We start from the raw sequence: 25,206 nt of genomic DNA, 5'->3' as shown, positions 1-25,206 counted from the left end.
TGTGAACACATGCTGCATGCCGAATGTATACCACTGAGTCACTTTTAGAGAACATGTTCACGTAGCAAGCTTACATAATTAACAGTGTTTGATTGTGGTGAGAAAACTCTTACACAGATACTTGTTTTCTATTATAAAATATAATATTTTCTCAAGTGTAGCATTTTCAACTATTCCACAGTTCACCTGTACTTGTGTCCCTATGAGGTCTCCATTATACATGGAGGATCCTGTGATGATCATATTTGCTAGCTTTCAAAGAGTTTTCCTTCTGTCGGGCCCAGTCCTAAGCATGTACTTGAATTTATCTAATTTTCACATCAGCCTTATAAAGTAGGCTATATCATTAACCACGGTTTTTTGAGTTTTAAATTTCATTTAATTTGTTTTTAATTTTTAGTTTTATTTTAAGTTCCGGGGTACATGTGCAGGATGTGCAGATTTGTTACATAGGTAAACGTGTGCCATGGTGGTTTGCTGCATCTATCAAGCCATCACTTAGGTATTAAGCCCAGAGTGTATTAGCTGTTTCTCCTAATGCTCATTTAATTTTAAAAAATATTTTTCTCAATTTTTTGTATTGTGGTAAAATATACGTACTATAAAATTTACAGCTTAACCATTTTAAAGTATGGTTCAGTGGTATTAAATACATTCATAATGTTACAGAACCATCACCACCACCCATCTCCATAACTCTTTTCTTCCTGTAATGCTGCAACTCCATCTGTTAAACAATAACTCACTATTCCCTGATCCCTATAGCCCCTGGCAACAACCATTCCCTATAGCCCCTGGCAACAACCATTCCACTTTGTCTCTATAATTTTTTCACTATTCTAGGTATCTCACTCATATAAGTGGAATCGTACATTATTTTTCTTTTTGTGGCTGGCTTATTTCACTTGGCATAATATCGCCAACATTAATCCATATTGAAGCATATGTCAAAATTTCCTTCCTTTTTAAGGGTGAATAATTTTTTTTTGTATGTATATACCATATTTTGCTTATCCATTCACTTGTCAGTATACACTTGGGTCTTTTCCACATTCTGGCTATCGTGAATAATGCTGCTATGAACATGGGTGTACACATCTCTTTGAGATCTTGCCATCAATTTTTTTTTTGGCACACATCCAGAAGTGGAATTACTGCATCGTATAATTCTATTTTTTATTTTTTTGAGGAAAAAAAGCTGTATTGTTTTCCATAGTGGCTATAGCATTTCACAGTCCCACCAATTGTGAACAAGGGTTCCATTTTCCCACATCTTCACCAACATTTGTTATTTCCTGTTTCTGTGATAGTAGCCATCCTAACGGGTGTGAGGTGGTACTCGGTGTAGTTTTGATTTGCACTTCCCTAATGATTAATAATGTTGAGCATCTTTTCAGGTGCTTATTGGCCATTTGTACCTCTTTTTCTTGAGAAATGTTTATTCAAGTCCTTTGCTCATTTTTGAATCAGGTTGTTTTTGTTGTTGACTTTCAGAAATTCTCTACATAGTCCAGATATTAACCCCTTAACAGGTATGTTATTTGCAGATATTTTCTCTCAGTCTGTGTGTTGCCTTTTTTCTCTGTTGATACTGTCTTCTGATGCACAAAAGTTTTAAATTTTTATGAAGTTAAGTTTCTCTAATTTTTTCTTTTGTTGCCTACTCCTTTGGTGTTATGTGCAAGAAATCACTGACAAATCCAATGTCATGAAGCTTTTGCCTTATGTTTTCTTCTAACACAAATCCAATGTCATGAAGCTTTTGCCTTATGTTTTCTTCTAACAATGTTATAGTTTTAGGTCTTTAATGCATTTCAAGATAATTTTTGTGATTTGTCTTAGGTAAGGGTCCAACTTCATTCTTTCACATGTGGATATCTAATATTTCCATCACCATTTGTTGAAAAGACTGCCCTTTCCCCACTGAATGGTCAAAAATCATTTGACCATATATGTGTGGATTTATTTCTGGACTTTCTATTATATTCCACGGGTCTAAATGTTGATCTGTATGCCTATATATAACATAAAATTTACAGCTTAACCATTGTAAAGTATAGTTCAGTGGTATGAAATACATTCATAATGTTACAGGAGACTACCTCATGATTGATTACTGTAGCTTAAATACATTCATAATGTTATAGGAAACTACCTCATGATTAATTACTATAGCTTTGTAGTAGTAAGTTTTAAAATAAAAAATTATGAGTCCTTCAGCTTTGTTCTTTACTTTCAAAATAGTTTTGGCAATTTGGGGTCCCTTAAAATTCTGTATGAATTCTAGGATGGGTTTTTCTATTTCTGCAAAAAACATCATTGGGATTTTGATAGGAATTGCACTGAATCTGTAGATGACTTTGGACATGTTAACAATATTAAGTTCTCAAAACTATGGACATGGAATGTGTTTCCATTTATTTGTGTCTTATTAATTTATTTCAGTAATGTTATTGTAGTTTTCATTGTATAAGTTCTTCATCTGTTTGGTTAAGTTAATTCCTAAGTATATTTTGATATTATTATAAATGAAATTGTTTTCATAGTTTCCTTTCTAAATTCTTCATTGTTGGTAAAATGCAACTTATTTTTGGATATTGATTTTGCATCCTGTTACTTTGTTGAATTTATTTATTATTTCTTACAGTTTTTATTTATCTATTTTTTAATCTTTAGGGGTTCCTACATATAAGATCACATCATCTGTATACAGGGATAATTTTACTTACTTTTTCAATTGGGATGCCTTTTGTTTCTTTTATTTAATAGTTGCCTAATTGCTGTAGCTAGCAATTAGCACAGTCGTCTAGTACTTTGTTGAATAGGGATGGCAAAAGCAGACATCTCTGCCTTCTTCCTGATCTTAGAGGAAAAGTTTTAGTCTTTCACCTTTATGGTCTGATGTTGGCTGTGGGTTTTTCATATGTGGCTTTTATCATGTTGAGGTAGTTTTCCTCTGTTCCTAGTTTGTGGAGTTTTGTTTTGTTTTTTTTTTAATCATAGAAGGGCACTGAATTTTTTTCAAATTTTTTTTCTGGCATAATTGAGATAATTATGGGGCTTTTTCCCTTCATTCTGTTAATGTGGCCTATATCATTGATCAATTTTTGTGTGTTGATCATTATTTCATTGAAGGACTAAATCTTCTTTGGCCAAGGTGTGTAATCCTCTTAATACGCTGCTAAATACACTAGCATTTTGTTGATGATTTTTACACTAATGTTCATAAGAAATAATAGTCTATAGTTTTATTTTTCTTGTGTCTTTGGCATCAAAATAATGCCTCATAGAATTAGTTAGGAAGTGTTGCTTCTTCTTTATTTTTTTGGAACAGTTTCAGAAGGATTGCTATTAGTTCTTTCAATGTTTGTTAGAATTCACTAGCGAAGCCATCAGATCCTGGGCTTCTTTGTTGTTGTTGAAAGATTTTTGATTACTGATTCAATCTCCTTACTAGTTATAGCTCTATTCGGTTTCTATTTCTTTGTGATTTAGTCTTGGTAGGTTTTGTGTTTCCACAAATTTGTCCATTTCATCTAGATTTCCAATGTGTTGTCATACAATTGTTCATATACTCTCTTATGGTCCTTTTCATTTCTGTAGAATCGGTAGCAATGTTCCCATTTTCATTTCTGATTCTATTAATTTGAGTATCCTTTTTTCTTAGTTTATCTATCTAAAGGCTTATCTGTTTTGTCAGCCTTTACTAACAGCCAACTTTTGGTTTCATTGATTTTCTTCATGGTTTTTCTAGTCTTTTTTTCATTTATCCATGTTTATTGTTTCCTTTGTTCTGGCTAGCTTGTGTCTAGTGTATTCATTTTTTAGCTCCTTAAGTTGTAAAATGAAGTTGCTGATTTGAGATATTTGTTTTTTTTTTTAATGTAAGCATTTATAGCTATACATTTTAATCTTAGCACAACTTTCACTGTGTCCCATAAGTTTTGGCAGGTTGTGTTTTGTTTTCATTAATTTCTAAGACTTATTTTTTGACCCACTGGTTGTTTAAAAGTATGCTGTTTAGGCTGGGTCTGGTGGCTCACGCCTGTAATCCCAGTACTTTGGGAGGCTGAGACGGGTGGATCACTTGAGGTCAGGAGTTCAAGACCAGCCTGGCTAATATGGTGAAACCCTGCCTCTACTAAAAATGAAAAAAATTAGCAGTGAGTGGTGGTGTGTGCCAATAGTCCCAGCTACTCAGGAGGCTGAGAGGCAGAAGAATCTGTTGAACCTAGGAGGTAGAGGTTGCAATGAGCCAAGATCCCACCACTGTACTCCAGCCTGAGTGACAAAGTGAGACTCTGCCTCAAGAAAAAAAATAAAAGGCATGCTGTTTAATTTTTGAATATTCCAGTTTTATTTCCGTTATTGATAATTAACTTCATCCCATTGTGGTTGGAAAAAATACTTTGTGTGGTATCCATCTTTTAAAGTCATTGAGACTTAACATGGGGCTAACATAATGGCCTGTGCTGGAAAATGTCCCTGTGTGCTTGAGAAGAATGTTTATGGTATTGTTATTGGGTAGAGTGTTCTGTGTAGTCTGTTAGACCTAGTTGGTTTATTGTGTTAAGTCTTCTGTTTTCATACTTATCTTCTGTTTGGCTGTTCTATCCATTATTGAGAGTGGGGTATTGAAGCCTTCTACTATTACTGTAGAACTATCTATTTCTCCCTTTAATTTTGTCAGTTTTTGCTTCATGTATTTTATGGCCTGTTATTAGGTACATAAATGTTTATAATTATTACATCTTCTTGGTGTATTAAATCTTTTATTAATATATAATGCCCTTCTTTATCTCATAACTTTTTTGATTTAAAGTCTATTTTGTATGATATTAGTATAGCCACTTCTGCTCTCTTTTGTTTACTATTTGCATAAAATATCTTTTCCACCCTTTTACTGTCAATGCATTTGTGTCTTTGAATCTAAAGTAAGTCTCTTGTACTAAGCATATACATAGTTGAATCATGTATTTTTATCCATTCTGCCAATCACTGGTTTTTATTAGAAACGTTTATCCACTTACATTTAAATTAGTTACTGATAAGGAGAGACTTTCATCATTTGGCTCTTTGTTTTGTATATACTTTATAGCTTTTTTTTTGTTTCTTATTTCCTGCATTGCTACCCTCTTTTGTATTTAGTTCATTTTTTTTTTCATAGTGAAATGTTTGAATTGCTTTCTCATTTCTCCTTGTGTGTATTCTACAGCTATTTTCTTTGTGGTTGCCATGGGAATTAAATTAACATCCTAAAGTTATAACACTCTAATTTGAATTTATACCAGTTTAACTTTAATGGCATAGAAAAACTCTGTTCCTGCGGCCGGGCGCGGTGGCTCAAGCCTGTAATCCCAGCACTTTGGGAGGCCAAGACGGGCGGATCACGAGGTCAGGAGATCGAGACCATCCTGGTGAACATGGTGAAACCCCGTCTCTACTAAAAAAATACAAAAAACTAGCCGGGCGACGTGGCGGGCGCCTGTAGTCCCAGCTACTCGGGAGGCTGAGGCAGGAGAATGGCGTGAACCCGGGAGGCAGAGCTTGCAGTGAGCTGAGATCCAGCCACTGCACTCCAGCCTGGGCAGCAGAGCGAGACTCTGTCTCAAAAAAAAAAAAAGAAAAAAAGAAAAACTCTGTTCCTTTACATCTCTAGCCCTACTCCTTTCAGTTATTAATGTCAAATAATTACATCTTTACACACGGTATTCCAAAAAAGGAAAAAAGAAAAATGAAGCATGTGGGGAGGACCCTTTTAATCCCCTGGAAGTCACTTCCGCTGGTTGGGGAGGGGCTGACAGCAATGGGTGAAGGTGCAGCAACAATGGCTGCCACATTTTTTGTCTGCTCCTTCGTGATCAGAAGCAGCAATTAGTGATCCAGGGTCAGATTTCTGATATTTGGAGGACAGGGTTCTTTTTGCCCATCCTGGCTCGTATAAGCTGTGTTCAGGTCCCTCCTGGAACATGTGCACGGCTGCCTGCAGTGGGCCTGGGTGTAGGGGATGGGTAGCTATCACTGTGCTAAGAGCTGAAATGGACCGAAATTAACTGCAATTTTACCATCTAAGCCTTCCTCTGGAAGTTGCAAACATTCCATAGATTCCAGAGTTCCATCCATTGAATTACATCAAATTCTGCCAGTGCAGAAAGATAGTAGGATTAACAAACCCTCTCCCTACAGAAAGCCTTGTTGCAATAGGTTTCTGCGAATATCTATCTGTAACACTAACCACTTGCTCAAAACAAAGGCCTCATCTGCATAGAGGAACTCATTTCTACCTTGCTAAATCTGAAAGCATTCAAGACTGACATCTACATTTTTATTTTCTACTAAATGCACTCTACTTACTAAACTCTGATCTATTCACTATTCAACAGGTTTTAAAAGTCAAGATACTAATCAGTTTTAGACTTTGAAATTACATGGGTTTCTTTGGACTATTTAGAAATTCATTAGCAATGACAGAATTTACATTTCAGAGGTTTGGAGGATATAAATCTAACATTTTAGATTTTTGACCTGGCTCTGAAAGAAATCTTTTCATGTGATTCCTAATGATTGATTTATTCCTAATATTGGTCATGCAGTAGATCGTTTTTTGTTTCCAAGTTTAAAAATCACATTTATATTTTCAGTCTAAAATTCCTAGTTGAGGTTCTATATGTGAACCTAAAAGCCAGCTATACCTTAGCCCCTGGGCTCAGATCATTTGTTGTTATCAAAAGGGTGGACAAGGTTAAAAGCCTACTTTCTACCCAAAGGGAAAGCTTGCAAATGGAATAGATCTCTGATGTGCTCTTTGGTCTATCTGTTCTCTACGTTGGGCTTTGAAACGGTAACCTTAACGTGAGCAATATGCTGCTGGAGCACAATTTGTATGCAAATGAATTGAGAGAGATTTATTACAGATTCAAAATGAGTTCTCCCTGATATTGCACTGAAAGACTTGATGATGTCTTAGCAACCTTAAGTACAAACTAGCCATCTGAAAGCAAAGGTAGGAAAAGCATCTGCCCTTCTCTCAGGTTATATGAGTTGAAATCTTTCAGTTTCTGCCTTCATGGTAGTAACAATTTTTTCATATTCAATATTTATTGCTGTAACATAACCAATCTCTGCTTATTAGGGCACATAAACCATCTTACCGTTTTCCTCCCCCTGCTTCTGTATACCCCTAGGCTCTACAGAAACAGTGAGCTGTTCCAGTTTGTAGTTCATTCAAATAGCTCTAAGACTGTCAAATCTGATAATTTTGGACAAAGTGAGTGGGTTAAAATAGTTGAAAATGAACCAAACTTTCAATCAGATGTGATTTGAGTGTACAGTGCTATAGTTTAGTTGTAATAGAAAGTATGAGAGCTTAAAAGGCTCAGAATAATTCGGATAAAATTATCTTGGGGTCTTTTTCCATTTTAAAGTGAATCGAGCAATTCTGTGTGCTTGAGGATTGACAGCATAATGGCAACAGAGCAAACTGCAGAATTTATCACCAGGTAACTGCATTAGCAGCAAAACTCATAATGCAGTCTGTTGGTTGAAAAGAGCATGAAGGAGCCTTCTATTTTCTTATGAGGTGCCATATGTTCATAGTTCTTGGCCAATTATATTTAGCTACTGCCGAATTACAGTTATTGGAAAATGCTCTCTACTCTATAGTCTTTCACAATGTAATGAGAGGCCTCATAGATAGTGACTCTTCTTATATAATTTGTTTATTAACATAGATAAACATACTCAAAACTGCTTTCTAACACTGCCTTCTATTTATGATATATCTATAACACCAGATATTGCTGTGTAATAGCAATCCTGAACATTTCTATGTATTTCTAAGGATTGACTACATGTTAAATTGGTGGGCAAATGTTTCAGTAATCTTTGAAACTTTTATATTTCACAGTAACTCTTTTTTAGATAGAATTTTTTGTAGGATAAGATGCATAGTACAAACGTTATAGGCAGTTCTTATATAACATTCAGATACGTTCCTGTTCATGTTTCACTTACCAGGATCAAGAGGCAACTTGAGGCCAGTTTTGTGTGCTCAGGGATGGTAGAAAACACTGACAAAATCAAGCAACCAAAGACAAGGAGAAAACTGTAAAACAACAAAAAAGAGAAATCTGATAAGAACCTTGCTTTATTATCACAGACTTAATTTCTTGCTTCAAATGAATAAAGCACCAGGCCCATTAAATTAGCACACATTAAGTCGTAAAAACTCTGGAAGGGGCTAGCCATTTTTGATATTAAAATACAGTATGATATACAGTGCAAATGGGGCTCCTCTGCAACTTTATGGATGAAAAAAAGGTTGTTTGTGAGTTTGGGTGTGGCATGCTGCATTTAAATGTTAACATCTAAGAGTTTGTGAATTTCCCATACAACTTCCTTCCCAAACAATGATCCTGAGAGAGGCCCAGAAAGTATGTTTTTGCTCTCCTATCTGGGGAACACACGCCACAGTCACTCTTCTTTTAAAGGAGCAGAGTCTGTCTCCTGTTTGGCAACTTTGCTAAACTATCAAGTGTCCTCATTGGTTGATACTGAGCCACCAGCTCATTTTCAGGGTCTGATATTGCTCATGGATTCTCATTTGCTATTCCTTTATGTTATTAATAATAAGATCATATATTAATAAAAAGAATAGAAAAGGAAGTGAATGATTTCCTCTGCTATCCATGCACTTTCCATTTCCTTTTAGTCAAACTGCTGGATAAATGACTTCTTAGCTCTGTCTATTCATATATAAGGATAAGGAACAGAAGTCAGGGTCAGGCATTGTCTGCCAATTAATCTACAGACATTTTTATTCCTATAAATGTGTAACTTCTAGGATCAAGGCGGGAGCTGAGTTTCCAAGGAAAATGTCTACTAAAAGGGAAGGCTCTGTTTCAAAGTTGAAGTTACTTATTTGAAAGGCAGGATTAAAAAACAAAAAATCTGAGCTACTTGCTCTAGGCTATATTTTTTACTTTTGTTCATCTCTGGGAAATTCATACAGTAAGCTGTCTTAACATACCAAGTTTCTATGCTCCTCTGGATGATGGTGAAGTTAGTCCCTGACTCCTCCTTGCTTCTCCTGAAAAGTCTTACAAGACTTACTACCATACTTGATTGGAAGTTCCCAAAGGTCAGGGTTTGGGCAGTATAGCCAGAGTTTGGTTAATTATGCCTACCGGACAAATCTGGCTCCTAACGCCTGTTTGTGTAAATAAAGTTTTATCAGCACACAGTCACACTCATTCATTTCTGTATTGTCTATGACTGCTTTCATGCCATGACTGCAGAACTGAGTAGTCACAACAGGGACAGTAAGGCCCACAGAAATGTTTGTTGACCCCACCTCATCTATTCCTTGTTTCCTTATATTTATCTCAACATGTTTTCTATGCTGATAATAATGACTAACATTCATAGAGTGGTTCCTATAAGCTGGACAATGTGCTAAGCCCCTTTTAAATGCATTCTCCTCATTCTCCTTATATTATCCATTATCTCAACATTATCCCCAGAAATCTATGGGATAAAAAATATTATAATCCCCATTTTCCGGATACGAAAACTGAGAATTAACATTTGTAGCTCATCCAAGGTTGTGTAGCAGAAAGAGAATCTAAGCACTGTGTAGTCTAAGCCTCTACACAGTGCTGCTGAATAAGCATCAGAGATAATGGTGGTAACATTCTCAGCTCAGGCAGACACTTCTCTATCTCCTCAAACTAAGGGGGAAGGGGTTGCCATTCTAAACGGAAGAAGTCTCCAAGAGGAAGGAGTCTGCTAGTGGAAAAAACCTAATACGTGATGTTGATGATTCATCATGCTTTTTTATTTCTCATTTTAATTTTTTTAGAAATAGGGTCTTTCTCTGTTGACCAGGCTAGAGTGCAGTGGTGCATTCATAGCTCATTGTAACTTTAACCTTGAACTCCTAGAGTTCAAGCCATCCTCCCACCTCAGGCTTGTGAGTAGCTGGGACTATAGGCACAGGCCAGCAGGCCTGGCTAATTTTTAAAAAAATTTTTTGTAGGGACAGGGTCTCACCATGTTACTCAGGCTGGTCTTGAACTCCTGGTCTCAAGGGATCCTCCCAACTCAGCATCCCAAAGTGTGTCTGGCATCATCCTACTTTTGATTCCTGCATCTAATGATTCAGGATACTGTGGATTATATTTTAAGTTGGTCCTAATGGACTAAAATTTGTAAACTAGTGGTCAAAATCCAGTGCACCTACCTGGCCCCCAAGCTACAAATGAGAAAGTGAAATACAAGGATTGCTAAGGTAGTTGGGAGGATGAAGTGGCATCACATGACAGTGATAGATATTCTCCTCTGGCGAGTAGCCATTGTCTGGATATTCCCTCCCCTTCCCCACCAAGTCCAGGTTTACCAGAAAACACTTAGAAAACGAGCAGGAGATAATTTAATCATTAAGATATTTTCCTCCTTTGAGAGCATCTCAGTGACAGTTTTATAATCTCTATGTCTGTGTTCAAAACACACCTTATTGCTAGTTCCTTCTTCATCAATATTTGAATCCTAGAGGAGGGTACAAAATGTGAAAGGCAGCAAGTCAGAAAACGAATGAGGCAAATTATTTGCTCTCTGTTTCATGGAACAAGAATTATCAAAGTTTGCAGAACAGGGTGAAACAGGTGGCTGAACTGGGAGTCTGGAGCCAACTGGAGGAGAGGCTTATAGAGCAGAGTCTGCATTTAGTTCAGTAGAAAATAGGGAGCCATTGAAGATTTCTGGACAGGATAAAAGGGTCATCAGAGTTGCCTTCTGGGAAAATTAAGTTGGCAGCAGTGTGTATAGAATGGATCTGAGTCATGAGAGGCAGGAACAAGGGTAACAGTAAATCCAGGTTAGGCTGTAAATGAACATAGTAGAAATGAGAATGGAATAAAGAGGGAGACTGAAGGGATGCTGTAAATTGAGGAGTAGAGTCTGGGAAGTGGTTGTGGTGGCTGGAAAGTCTGAGATGACCATACATTAGGAGAAGAAAAGTCAAAGTCAGAAGGAGAAACTGGTTTTAGGGAGAAGAGGATAAATCCAGTTTTAGACATCCAAGTGGAAATGTGGATTTAAATCTCAGGTACAAATTCTAGCTGGAGATATGGAAGTATTTCCCCCCCCACCCACCAGAAGAAGGAAATGTATGGAATATGTTATCCTGACAGCGCAGACAAAGCATATAAAGTTTTGGTAAGTAAGCATGGAGGATATTCTAGAACCACTTCTTTCATTTGGCAAATGACATCATGGAGAACAATGAACACATTCTGCTCTGAATTAGCTCTTGGTACCATTGCCAGAGGCAGACTTTCTGGCTGGAGAAAACACTGAAGTGACACAGAGTGACCCCTCTACGGTGACAGTGTTCAGATGTTGGGCTTATTGGCAGTGACATAGTGGGGTTTGTGTGTAGTTCTGCTGACACCATTGCTTCTGAGGATCCCGTGCATACTGATGACTGACCATGACCCCAATGCACCCCTCTAGTGGTTGAATACAAGTAGAAGCAGAGGCAAGAGTCACTGGGATCAGACTATCCTAATGTGGAGTCCATGGTTCTCTAGGGGATCTGTGTGTAAAATTTAGGGGGTTGTGAACATAGGGGGGAAGAATTACGTGTTTATCTTTCACTAACCACGGCAATAGATCATGATGGTATTAGCAGTACTTGTGACTTTGTTGCTCACAAAAATTACAGATTTTAAAATCCCATTTTACAGTTGTAGATGAAACCCTAATTGCTCATCATTTCAAGATTATGTAGCGATTAGCCCCACTGCTAGGGGTTGTTTATAATGAAGAAGCATATGCATCGCCATATTGCAAATTTGTCACATATATTTGAGGAATGGTTCATTGTTTCCACAAGATGGCCGAAGTGCCCGTGACACACACAAAAATTAAGACATCTGTAATTGAGAATTGGTAAGATGGGGCTGGAAGAGGGACCATTTTTGCACCTGTCAGCTTTACGATCAGTTTAAAAAATATGAATGTTTTTCCATGTATACATTAATCCTGACGTATCAAAAGATGGATATTCCTTCAAAATTAGTCTGGAAAAGCTATTGGCCTTTATTTTGCCTGAAACAGTCATTTATATTTTGCTTCTGAGGAAATTTATTTTGATCTAGATCTTTTATCCAAAACTTTTTATTTGGAAGGCACTGATTATTGTAAGACAAAAAGAAGGAAATTTATGAAAAATTTAAATATTACCAGCTCAAAGGACTCTATGTTTACTCAAGAAAACTATCATCAGCATTTCTTGTGGGTTAATTAAGAATCAATTTGTCAGATTTAATTTGACAAAAAGCTTGACTTGGGAATCTCATGGGTGCTTGTATAACAGATGATGTCCAGCTTCCAGAACTAGTGCATCAAGCACAGATTCATTTAGCAAGAATGAAAATGATGTGAAAATAAAACATTCAGAAAAGCTCTGCTGAATGAACCATAGCAAGTTACTCTATTGTCATGCACACAAATGCACAATCCCCAGGCACTCACAAACAATTGTGAATGATGCAATGAAGAAAGGAGAAATGGAGCTGAGGTTTAAAGTAGACATCTCCCTGAACTTAGGGTGATACAACAGGCAAATCAACAGAGTAGGCTTTGCTGATTGAAGCAACCACACGTTTCCACCTAGAAGGTGCTCTCTGCAAGCATTTTGGCAGACTATAAGCATTCCATGGCATAATGGCCCATGTAAGTTAGTTACACTTATTAAGAAAGTTTTGAGGGAGGGGAGATCTTAAATTTTTTTTTTTTTTTGGTTTTTGAGCTGGAGTCTCACTCTGTCGCCCAGACTGGAGCGCAGTGGCGTGATCTCGGCTCACTGCAAGCTCCGCCTCCCGGGTTCATGCCATTCTCCTGCCTCAGCCTCCCGAGTAGCTGGGACTACAGGCGCCCGCCACCACACCTGGCTAATTTTTTGTATTTTTAGTAAAGATGGGGTTTCACCGTGTTAGCCAGGATGGTCTCGATCTCCTGACCTCATGATCTGCCCACCTCGGCCTCCCAAAGTGCTGGGATTACAGGCGTGAGCCACTGCGCTTGGCCCTTAAATGTTTTAAATGGAATGGAACCATGGGATTAAAATAAAAGATGCTAACAGGAAGAAGATATAGAATATTTTAAGAAAACAATTCTTCAGAAATAACTTCCAAAGGAAATTCAACCCTGCTTCTGACTTTTCATAAATTTTAAAGTACTGCTTTGATGAAGTATGCTCTTCAGTGCATTTGACAGGGGACCTTGAGAGCGTTTCATGAACTATGATGACTGCAGTGTACATGCTGACATTAGAGACTATAGCTGACCCAGCACAGCACTTTGCCTGGAGGACAGGCCACCTAATGAAATCAAAACTTCATCAACAGAGGGAAGTAGTAGAGTCATTTATTTCTTCCGGCATCCTAAATTTACCTTTCTTTCTAAACTTGGTACTTTGCGAAATATCCTTTATGCATAATGTTTCCACAAGAGAAGTGCATTTGGCACCTGAGATCTACTCAGAGCACACCCCAGCTTCCATTGCAAAGCCATAAAAATTAAATACGACATTTTTGGTATCTTTAGCGGTGACTTGGATTACTTGATTAGAACACTGCACGATTCTGCTTTTAAAGTGCAATGAACCTTAAATATTAACAAAGACCCTAATCAATAAATACTATCACTGAAATCTGTGAAGTTTTTTTTTTTTTGAGACAGAGTCTTGCTCTGTCACCCAGGCTGGAGTGCAGTGGTGCCATCTCCGCTCACTGCAAGCTCCGCCCCTGGGTTCACGCCATTCTCCTGCCTCAGCCTCCCCAGTAGCTGGGACTACAGGAGGCCCCCACCACGCCTGGCTAATTTGTTTTGTTTTGTTTTGTTTTGTTTTGTTTTATATTTTTAGTAGAGACAGGGTTTCTCCATGTTAGCCAGGATGGTCTCGATCTCCTGACCTTGTGATCCGCCTGCCTCCTCCTCCCAAAGTGCTGGGATTACAGGCGTGAGCCCCCTTGCCCGGCCTGTGAAGTTTTAAAAATAATGTCAACAGCAAACAGTTTTTAAAGAATGAAATGTTGCATTTTACATGTGGGTTGTTAAGAGGAAATTGGAGGATATGGGAAAGCATGGTTTCTGCTTGCTTAGTGTTTCTTTAGAGGACTACGGCTAATGTAAGCAAGCTGGGAGATGGCAACAGAACCCATAAACAGTTCAAGAGATTTCCCTCAGAGCAGTCAGTGGATTCTGCATAGACAGAGATGGAGCATGCCTTCTCACCCCAGGATCAGAGAATTCGTGTGGCCAGAAGGATTTCTGATTCAGTCTCCCTTTGAGGACACGGATTATTTTTGAAACATCACTGATAGACACTTGTGCAGTCTCTCTCTAAACCCCTCCAGCAATCGGGCCCCTCCCATCATTTTACGGAGGCATAGCCCTGTTGCAGACAGCTCTATTGTTGGAAAATGATTTTCTCCTGAGTTCGTTCTCCTTGTCTGGGACCTTTACTCGTTGGTCAGATTCTGGACCACAGAGGACGTGTGCGCCTTCCTCCCTAAGAGAGTTCTTCAGATGTTTGAGGCTGGTTTTATCATGACTTCCCTGTTGGTCTTCAGATTCAATATACCAAGCCCAGTTTGCTGTCTACTTTACATACGAAATTATGTCCTGATGTGTCATTCTCCTTGTCACTGTTCTTTACCTTTGCCCAGTTTGTTACTGTATCCCTCAAAGTGGGACTCTCAGACTCATTCTCATTCTTCAGTGTAAGCAAAAGAATTGGCATTTAATCACCAACAGTAAATATCTGCATTTTCCATTCTTGCGGGGGAATACAGATTTAAACTTGATACTGCCCAGCTACAGCAAAAGTTTGGTTTCAAAGAAGACTGTCTCAAGGATACGCAATCACTTATATTCTTGTACTTTTCTTACCACATCATGGGGCCTGGAGCAAAGCTGACCACTGGCAATCTGTGTACTTGGACCCTACTACTTTGGTCCCTAAAGGAATTACTTTAACTAAACTGTATTGGATTTTCTGCTATTTCCTTAAGAAGGAGTAAAAAACATTTAACCAGCTTACTGTACTTTAAGAATTTCTCCGTATTTCACATTGTATTTGCTCAATGAGGCATCCTGTGAGAAATTTCTCTCAGGATTTTACTGCAAGAAAAATCTATTAACATGTTGCTTCTGGCAAAGAGGATGAAGTTTTAGGTTTTGGAGACTGTGATCTTTTAGCATATTTGTTTCCTTGCCAGGAGGCTCAAAGGTGAATTTGGGGCCCACATTACAAATAGTAATAGTGTCCCAGATCCTTCTGGCATACATTTTTATGGGTTAACTTCATTCCCAATTTCTTTGCACTGTTCTATCATTATCTTACTTTGGCTGTATTATATCAATCACAAATATTTACATTGTACCAGAAACTGGGAACTCAGGCATAGTCTGCATCCTAACCAGGACTTTCAGTTAAATGGGAAGACAAACCTTTGCTTATTTTTATCCACTTACACTACATATATTATGTAAGCAGCCACAGATGTTTTCTGCACATTACAAGGTATTCAGGATATATTTGACCAAATAACAAAAGCCATAAAGACGTGTTTTTGTGTATTACTACTCTTTCTTTGACATGGGAGTATTCAATCTAAAGCTGCATTCTTTTTAAAGAACTAAATGACACCACTGATTCAGATTGAACTTAAATGAAAATGAGTAGATTTTGCTCACTTGGATTTCTGGAAAGCCTTTATATTTGTTACATTTACATATTACTATGGTAATCTTGATTCTTTTATTCCTAGCATGAACTACCCACTCCCTAAACAAGAACCTCCTAATGTCCTACCCTTATCTTTCAGTGAATTTCTTTACAAATACCATGTCTTGACTTTGGAGCCCCCCTATCAGGTACCTCTTCTCCCAAGACTATTATCATCCTACCTGAATTTCTCTTTCTTTCCCTCAAAGATATTATAAAGCACTTATCAGTACTTTGCTGAAATCAAGACATTATCTACTCTATTCTCCTGATGTAGCAATCTGGTTAACCTATCAAAATAAGAAATAAGCATTATGTAATGTAATTTTTTTGCTCTTAATGAATTTATGTTATTTTCTAGTAATGATGGCTGTTCTTTCCTTTTTTTTTGAGAGACAGTTTCGCTCTTGTTGTCTAGGCTGGAGTGCAATAGTGCAATCTCAGCTCACTGCAACCTCCGCCTCCCAGGTTCAAGCAATTCTCCTGCCTCAGCCTCCCAAGTAGCTGGGACTCCAGGCGTGTACCACCATGACTGGCTAATTTTGTATTTTTAGTAGAGATGGGGCTTCACCATGTTGGTCAGGCTGGTCTTGAACTCCTGACCTGAAGTGATCCACCCGCCTCGGCCTCCCAAAGTGCTGGGATTACAAGCATGAGTCACTGTGCCTGGCCCTCAAGTTTATTATAAATCATTTGCTTAATATTCTGTCTAGAATATTTCTAGGAATTCTTATTGAGCTTATCAATATACAAAGCCCAGGGCTTCCTATTTTACTCCTTTTTGACACTCAGGATATTTTTTCTCTCTCTGGTCATTTGTCATTCATTACATTTTTTCAAGATTTATTAAAATTTATCATACCCCTGAACCTAAAGTAAAAGCTAAAATATGATGAGAAATTATTAATGAAAGTTCTTCAGTTTCATCTTCGAATACTTTGATGCCTTATGATACAAATCTAGATGCAAAAATATGAACTCATTAATAGTCAACAATTTTCCAATCTCATATTTTCACTGTTTCTCTTAATCATATTTTTAAAAATGCCTTTTAGTGTAAAAAAAGAAAATCATGCTTTTTTCCCCCCAAGTTTTATTTTAGATAGAGGGGGTACATGTACAGATTTATTACATGGGTATATTACACTCTGGTAGTCATTACAGTACCCAGTAGGTAGTTTTTTGAACCATGCCCCTCTCCTTCCCCTCCCCTTTAGTAGTCAGCAGTGTCTGTTATTCTCATGTTTATGACCATGGGTAGTCAACATTTAGCATCCACGTATAAGTGAACATCCGGTATTTGTTTTTTTTGTTCCTATACTAATTTGCTTAGGACTTTGGCCTCCCGTTCCATCCATGTTGGGACAAAGGACATGATTTCATTCTTTTGTTTGTTTGTTTGTTTTTAGTGGTTGGGTGATCCCAGGGAATTTTATTACTTTATCCCAGAATCTCAGTTGCCTCATCTATAAGTTGGGGATAATAATGGCACCCATTTCATAATCATGAAGATTAAATACATTAAGGAAAACACTAGTATGTGCCTAGCACCTGCTAAACACTCAACAAAGGTCATCTGTACACATTGATGTCTCAAACAGGGACGGAATGTTTAACACAGAAAACAGGAGGTTTTAGCCACTCACTTGTTCTCCTGGCTCCCGAAACATGAGCTGCCTCTCCCCAATTCATCCAAGCCCATCAAGATAGTTGTCCTTGTCCTTAGTCTCCACAGGTGTTCAGTGTGAGCCAACTGCCAGATGGCTTTCATCAGCACAACTGAATAACCCATTTATGCCTAGTGTTCCATTATTGGAACGCTAAGTTTATGGGAGTTATTTATATCCTACTGCTCAAGGTCATTACCAAGATCTGATTTTTCATACAAAAAATTTGTAACCTCCAGCATAAATGGGATAATCAAAGCAATTGTGGCAGTTTTGAGGGGACAAAACTCTAGAGTTTAATCTTCCAGCTTGACTAACTTGGAAGCGTTCCTGTGAATATAAAAGATCTTGTTAGGGGCGGTGGAGAAGCCGAGATTGGCTCCGCGGCTGTACTTCCAGCTCAAGGCCGGGTCATAGTCCTGCTGCAGGTTCTGCTGCAGGCTGTCGGCCGCCTTCTTGCTGAGGGCCATGTTGGGCCTTGCAATCGTGCTGGGGGATGTGGAGAGGGGTGGCGGCTGAACGAAGGGGACAGGTTTTTGAAGCCACCTGTAAGTTTGAGAAACTTCAGTTTCTGTTCTTCGTTCTCAAAATCAGCAGTATCCCACTGGCCAAACTGGGTTCCCCTCCACTCCCTGGTTTCAGAAGCTTCCGTTTTGCCTGACTCGCGATGGATCTCTCCTTGCAAGGCCTTTCGCCTCACCTGGTCTATGTGCGCCTCGTCCATGTTGCCTTTCTTTTCCAACACCACCTCTAAGTCCGTGTCTGTTTCCTCCTTCCAAGGATCTCTTGCTACTCCACTCTCTTTCCTCTTCTTTCTTCCTTTTCAGAGCTGGCTCCTCAATGATTGGCTGCTCTACCTTCTTGGACTTCATCTTTTTCTTTGCGGGGGCCTTAGGGCCATTTCCTATGGGGGTGGATGTATTCCGGATCCTCAACTTTGGCTTCTTTTTACTTCCTTTCCTAGGGCTGCTCCCCATGGACCTGGAAGGTTTGGAGTGGCCTGGGAGGGCGTCTCCCTCCTCGTGGATTTTTTTTTTCTTCTTCTTCACCTTCCCACTGTGTTCCCTGGGGCTCTTCTGCTTCCCTTATCTGCCCCAAGGTTACCTGTTCCTCACCCTTCTTCCCCACTGAGCAGGTGTTGGCAGCATCACCAGCCTTGCAGAATCAAGGATCCTGGACTGAGGGGTCCTGGGCCCCCTTTGTTTCCTTCTTGTGGTTTTTGAGCTTCTTGCCAACTCTGGTTTCCGCTTCACCCTGTCTGAGGTCTGGGGAGGTTTTCACGCCAGAGGCATGGAACATGGCTGGAGGTGACTTCTTCTTTTTCTTTTCCCCACAGAGGAACTCGAAGCGACCAAGCACCTGCTTCCTGGGGCTGGGTGACTTCTCTGGCCGTCTGGCACGCAGCGTGTCAGGTTCTATGTGCTCCTCGCAAAGGGTGCTGACACCCTTCTTTTTCTTCTTTTCTTCACTAGAGATATCTCAGGTACTTTCCCATGGACCACACTTTTAGAGGGGGATGTGGCTCTTACAGGAGAAACATTGGCAAAGTAATCATCATTGTTTAAAATTGAGTATTGAGTCTCTGGTTCTTTGACCACTTTCTTCTTTTTCTCTCTGGGAGCCCAGGGCCCAGGTCTACTTTGTGTGTCTTGGTGATCATTCCGATGGGCCAAACTTCCCCACCTCTACGTGAGAGCCTGCTCAACTGTGACCCCAATTTCATTCTTTTTTATGGCTGTATAGTATTCCATGGTATATGTGTTCCACATTTTCTTTCTTTCTTTTTTTTTCTTTTGAGATGGAGTCTTGCACTGTCACCTGGGCTGGAGTGCAATGGTGCGATCTCGGCTCACTGCAACCTCTGCCTGCCAGATTCAACTGATTATCCTGCCTCAGCCTCCCGCTAGGATTACAGGTGCCCATCATCAGGCCCAGCTAATATTTTGTATTTTTAGTAGAGATGGGGTTTCACCACATTGGCCAGGCTGGTCTCAAACTCCTGATCTTGTGATTCACCTGCCTTGGCCTTCCAGAGTGCTGGGATTACAGGCATGAGCCACTGTACCTGGCCTCCACATTTTCTTTATCCAATCCACCATTGATGGGCAGCTAGTTGACTCCATATTTTTGCTGTTGTGAATAGTGTAGCAATGAACATAGGAGTACATGTGTCTTTTTGGTGTAATGATCAATTTTCCTTTGGGTATATACCCAGTAATGATATTGCTGGGTCAAATGGTAGCTCTCTGTTTTAAGTTCTTTAAGAAATCTCTAAACTGCTTTCTGTAGTAGCTGAACTAATTTACCTTCCCACTGATAGTATACAAGTGGTCCCTTTTCTCCACAGCCTCACCAGCATCTGTTGTTTTCTGACTTTTTAATACTAGCTGTTCTGACTAGTGTGAGATGAAATATCATGGTGGTTTTCATTTGCATTTTGTGGTGGAAAATCAGGCTTTTTGATGGAAAATTAGGAATAGGTTAGGATTTTAATAGCTCTGATCTCTTGGTGTTAATGTAACCATACTGACCACCAACAAGTAGGATTATTTCTTCTCTATTCCTGTAATTTTAAAAAGTCCTTTTTGGGGACAGGGGAATGTTGTGGTTTATCTGGCTTTCAGCTCATTTGAAATCACTCTTGATGACTGTGGTTTTTTAAATTGTTAAAAATATGCTGTTAGTTACATGTCTTCCATTTTCTCAATATTTAAAAACACAGAGTAAAAAATCTGAGTTCTTTGGAGAACCTCTGTGTGAACAAGGTCGGTTTATTCCTATGTTCTTTCTGCTTCTGTGTGAACAAGGTCGGTTTATTCCTATGTTCTTTCTGCTTCTGTGTGAACAAGGTTGGTTTATTCCTGTGTTCTTTCTGCTTCTGTGTGAACAAGGTCGGTTTATTCCTATGTTCTTTCTTGCTTCTGTGTGAACAAGGTTGGTTTATTCCTATGTTCTTTCTGCTTCTGTGTGAACAAGGTCGGTTTATTCCTGTGTTCTTTCCGCTTCTGTGTGAACAAGGTCGGTTTATTCCTATGTTCTTTCTTGCTTCTGTGTGAACAAGGTTGGTTTATTCCTATGTTCTTTCTGCTTCTGTGTGAACAAGGTCGGTTTATTCCTGTGTTCTTTCCGCTTCTGTGTGAACAAGGTCGGTTTATTCCTATGTTCTTTCTGCTTCTGTGTGAACAAGGTTGGTTTATTCCTGTGTTCTTTCTGCTTCTGTGTGAACAAGGTCGGTTTATTCCTGTGTTCTTTCTGCTTCTGTGTGAACAAGGTCGGTTTATTCCTATGTTCTTTCTGCTTCTGTGTGAACAAGGTCGGTTTATTCCTGTGTTCTTTCCGCTTCTGTGTGAACAAGGTCGGTTTATTCCTGTGTTCTTTCTGCTTCTGTGTGAACAAGGTCGGTTTATTCCTGTGTTCTTTCTGCTTCTGTGTGAACAAGGTCGGTTTATTCCTGTGTTCTTTCTGCTTCTGTGTGAACAAGGTCGGTTTATTCCTGTGTTCTTTCTGCTTCTGTGTGAACAAGGTCGGTTTATTCCTATGTTCTTTCTGCTTCTGTGTGAACAAGGTCGGTTTATTCCTGTGTTCTTTCCGCTTCTGTGTGAACAAGGTCGGTTTATTCCTGTGTTCTTTCTGCTTCTGTGTGAACAAGGTCGGTTTATTCCTGTGTTCTTTCCGCTTCTGTGTGAACAAGGTCGGTTTATTCCTGTGTTCTTTCTGCTTCTGTGTGAACAAGGTCGGTTTATTCCTGTGTTCTTTCTGCTTCTGTGTGAACAAGGTCGGTTTATTCCTGTGTTCTTTCTGCTTCTGTGTGAACAAGGTCGGTTTATTCCTGTGTTCTTTCTGCTTCTGTGTGAACAAGGTCGGTTTATTCCTATGTTCTTTCTGCTTCTGTGTGAACAAGGTCGGTTTATTCCTGTGTTCTTTCCGCTTCTGTGTGAACAAGGTCGGTTTATTCCTGTGTTCTTTCTGCTTCTGTGTGAACAAGGTCGGTTTATTCCTGTGTTCTTTCTGCTTCTGTGTGAACAAGGTCGGTTTATTCCTGTGTTCTTTCTGCTTCTGTGTGAACAAGGTCGGTTTATTCCTGTGTTCTTTCTGCTTCTGTGTGAACAAGGTCGGTTTATTCCTGTGTTCTTTCTGCTTCTGTGTGAACAAGGTCGGTTTATTCCTGTGTTCTTTCTGCTTCTGTGTGAACAAGGTCGGTTTATTCCTATGTTCTTTCTGCTTCTGTGTGAACAAGGTCGGTTTATTCCTGTGTTCTTTCCGCTTCTGTGTGAACAAGGTCGGTTTATTCCTGTGTTCTTTCTGCTTCTGTGTGAACAAGGTCGGTTTATTCCTGTGTTCTTTCTGCTTCTGTGTGAACAAGGTCGGTTTATTCCTGTGTTCTTTCTGCTTCTGTGTGAACAAGGTCGGTTTATTCCTGTGTTCTTTCTGCTTCTGTGTGAACAAGGTCGGTTTATTCCTGTGTTCTTTCTGCTTCTGTTTTTCTTGGTGCGTGTGTCACAACATATTTTGCTCTGCTGCCCACACTGGTGTACAGTGGCCAGATCATATAGCTCACTGCAGCCTTGAACATCTGGGCTCATGCAATCCTCCTGCTTCAGCCTCCCAAGTATCTAGGACCACAGGCACACGCCACCATGCCCGGTTAATTTAGACAAACATTTTTGTAGCAACAGAGTCTCACTGTGTTGCCCAGGCTGGTCGAACTATTGATCTAATGTGATCCTTCCTGCACTGGCCTCCCAAAGTGCTGGTATTACAGGTGTGAGCCACTGTGCTTGACTTCTTGCTCTTCTTACAGGCCTTCTCTGGGGCTTCAAATTTCTTGTTTTTACTGTTATTAAAAAAACTTGTTGAGATTGGTTCCAAGATGGACAGATAGCAACAGCTCTGGTCTGCAGCTCCCAGCGTGATCAACACAGAAGATGGGTGATTTCTGCATTTCCAACTGAGGTACCTGGTTCATCTCATTGGGACCGGTTGGACAGTGGGTGCAACCCATGGAGGGCAAGCTGAAGCAGGACAGGGCATCGCTTCACCCGGGAAGCACAAGGGGTTGGGAGATTTCCATTTACTAGCCAAGGGAAGCCATGACAGACTGTACCTGGAAAATCAGGATACTGCCTCCCAAATACTGGGCTTTTCCAGTGGTCTTAGCAAATGGCACACCAGGAGAGTATATCCCGTGCCTGGCTTGGTGGGTCCCACACCCATGGAGCCTTGCTCACTGCTAGCGCAGCAGTCCGAGATCAAACTGTGAGGCGGCAGCCAGGCTCGGGGAGGGGCATCCACCATTGCTGAGGCTTGAGTAGGTAAACAAAGTGGCCAGGAAGCTCAAACTGGGTGAAGCCCACCGCAGCTCAACAAGGCCTGCCTACCTCTGTAGACTCAACCTCTGGGAGCAGGACATTGTTGAACAAAGGCAACAGAAACCTCTGCAGACTTAAACGTCCCTGTCTGATGACTCTGAAGAGAGCAGTGGTTCTCCCAGCATGGTGTCTGAGATCTGAGAATGGACACACTTGCCTCCTCAAGTGGGTCCCTCACCCCCATGTAGCCTAACTGGGAAACATCTCCCAGTAGGGGCCAACTGACACCTCACACAGCCAGATGTCCCTCTGGGATGAAGCTTCCAGAGGAAGGATCAGGCAGCAATATTTGCTATTCTGCAATATTGCTGTTCTGCAGCCTCTGCTGGTGATACCCAGGAAAACAGGGTCTGAAGTGGACCTCTAGCAAAATCCAATAGACCTGCAGCTGAGGGACCTGACTGTTAGAAGGAAAACTAAAAAACAGAAAGGAATAGCATCAACATCAACAAAAAGGACATCCATACCAAAACCCCATCTGTAGATCACCATCATCAAAGACCAAAAGTAGATAAAACCACAAAGGTGGAGAGAAACCAGAGCAGAAAATCTGAAAATTCTAAAAAGCAGAGCACCTCTTCTCCTCCAAAGGATTGCAGCTCCTCACCAGCAATGGAACAAAGCTGGATGAAGATGACTTTGATGAGTTGGCAGAAGTAGGCTTCATAAGGTCAGTAATAACAGACTTCTCTGAGCTAAAGGAGGATGTTCAAACCCATGGCAAGGAAGCTAAAAACCTTGAAAAAAGATTAGACAAATGGCTAACTAGAATAAACAGTATAGAGAAGACCTTAAATGACCTAATGAAGCTGAAAACCTTGGCACGAGAACTACGTGAGGTATGCACAAGCTTCAACAGCCTGTTTGATCAAGTGGAAGAAAGGGTATCAGTGATTGAAGATCAAATTTAATGAAATGAAGCGAGAAGAGAAGTTTAGAGAAAAAAGAGTAAAAAGAAATGAACAAAGCCTCCAAGAAATGTGGGACTATGTGAAAAGACAAATCCACATTTGATTGGTGTACCTGAAAGTGACAGGGAGAATGGAACCAAGTTGGAAAACACTCTTCAGGATATTATCCAGGAGAACTTCCCCAACCTAGCAAGACAGGCCAACATTCAAATTCAGGAAATACAGAGAATACCACAAAGATATTCCTTGAGAACAACAACCCCAAGACACATAATGTCAGATTCACCAAGGTTAAAATGAAGGAAAAAATATTAAGGGAAGTCAGAGAGAAAGGTCGGGTTATCCACAATGGGAAGCCCATCAGACTAACAGCGGATCTCTCGGCAGAAACTCTACAAGCCAGAAGAGAGTGGGGCAGATATTCAACATTCTTAAAGAAAATAATTTTCAACCTAGAATTTCATATCCAGCTAAACTAAGCTTCATAAGTGAAGGAGAAACAAAATCCTTTACAGATAAGCAAATACTGAGAGATTTTGTCACCAAAAGGCCTGCCTTACAAGAGCTCCTGAAGGAAGCACTAAACATGGAAAGGAACAACCGGTACCAGCCACTGAAAAAACATGTCAAATTGTAAAGACCATTGATGCTAGGAAGAAACTGCACCAACTAATGGGCAAAATAACCAACTAACATCATAATGACAGGATCAAATTCACACATAACAATATTAACCTTAAATGTAAATGGGCTAAATGCCCCAATTAAAACACACAGACTGGCAAATTGGATAAGGAGTCAAGACCCATCAGTGTGTTATATTCAGGAGACCCATCTCAGGTGCAGAGACACACATAGGCTCAAAATAAAGGGATGGAGGAAGATTTACCAAGCAAATGGAAAGCAGAAAAAATAAAGCCAGGGTTGCATTCCTAGTCTCTGATAAAACAGACTTTAAACCATCAAAGATCAAAAGAGACAAAGAAGGCCATTACATAACGGTAAAGGGATCAATTCAACAAGAAGAGCTAATTATCCTAAATATATATGCACCCAATACAGGAACACCCAGATTCATAAAGCAAGTCCTTAGAGACCTACAAAGAGACTTAGACTCCCACACAATAATAATGGGAGACTTTAACACCCCACTGTCAATATTAGACAGATCGATGAGACAGAAGGTTAACAAGAATATCCAGGACTTGAACTCAGCTCTGCACCAAGCAGACCTAATGGACATCTACAGAACTCTCCACCCCAAATCAACAGAATATACATTCTTCTCAGCACCACATCACGCTTATTACAAAATTGACCACATAGTTGGAAGTAAAGCACTCCTCAGCAAATGTAAAAGAACAGAAATTATAACAAACTGTCTCTCAGACCACAGTGTGATCAAATTAGAACTCAGGATTAACAAACTCACTCAAAACCACACAAGTATGTGGAAACTGAACAAC

The 25,206-nt window shown here is 39.7% G+C and overlaps 1 protein-coding gene and 1 pseudogene across 4 annotated transcripts in view; both read right to left on the bottom strand.

The window, feature by feature from the left end:
* KCNQ5 (potassium voltage-gated channel subfamily Q member 5) overlaps window positions 1-25,206 on the bottom strand; it is a 573,789-nt gene that overhangs the window by 196,287 nt on the left and 352,296 nt on the right. For all 4 annotated transcript variants that reach the window (XM_008013505.3, XM_008013506.3, XM_073006154.1 and 1 more), the window contains exon 2: window positions 8,014-8,104. In XM_008013505.3, the coding sequence (XP_008011696.1) occupies window positions 8,014-8,104 (91 nt within the window). The remainder of the gene's footprint in view (window positions 1-8,013; window positions 8,105-25,206) is intronic.
* On the bottom strand, window positions 16,628-20,227 carry LOC103243910 (lysine-rich nucleolar protein 1 pseudogene; annotated as a pseudogene).

This window comes from Chlorocebus sabaeus, chromosome 17, assembly GCF_047675955.1.
Source record: "Chlorocebus sabaeus isolate Y175 chromosome 17, mChlSab1.0.hap1, whole genome shotgun sequence".
Taxonomy (NCBI): Eukaryota; Metazoa; Chordata; class Mammalia; order Primates; family Cercopithecidae; genus Chlorocebus; species Chlorocebus sabaeus.
The sequence above is the reverse complement of the archived record's forward strand: the minus strand, read 5'-3'. Positions and strand labels throughout refer to the sequence as shown.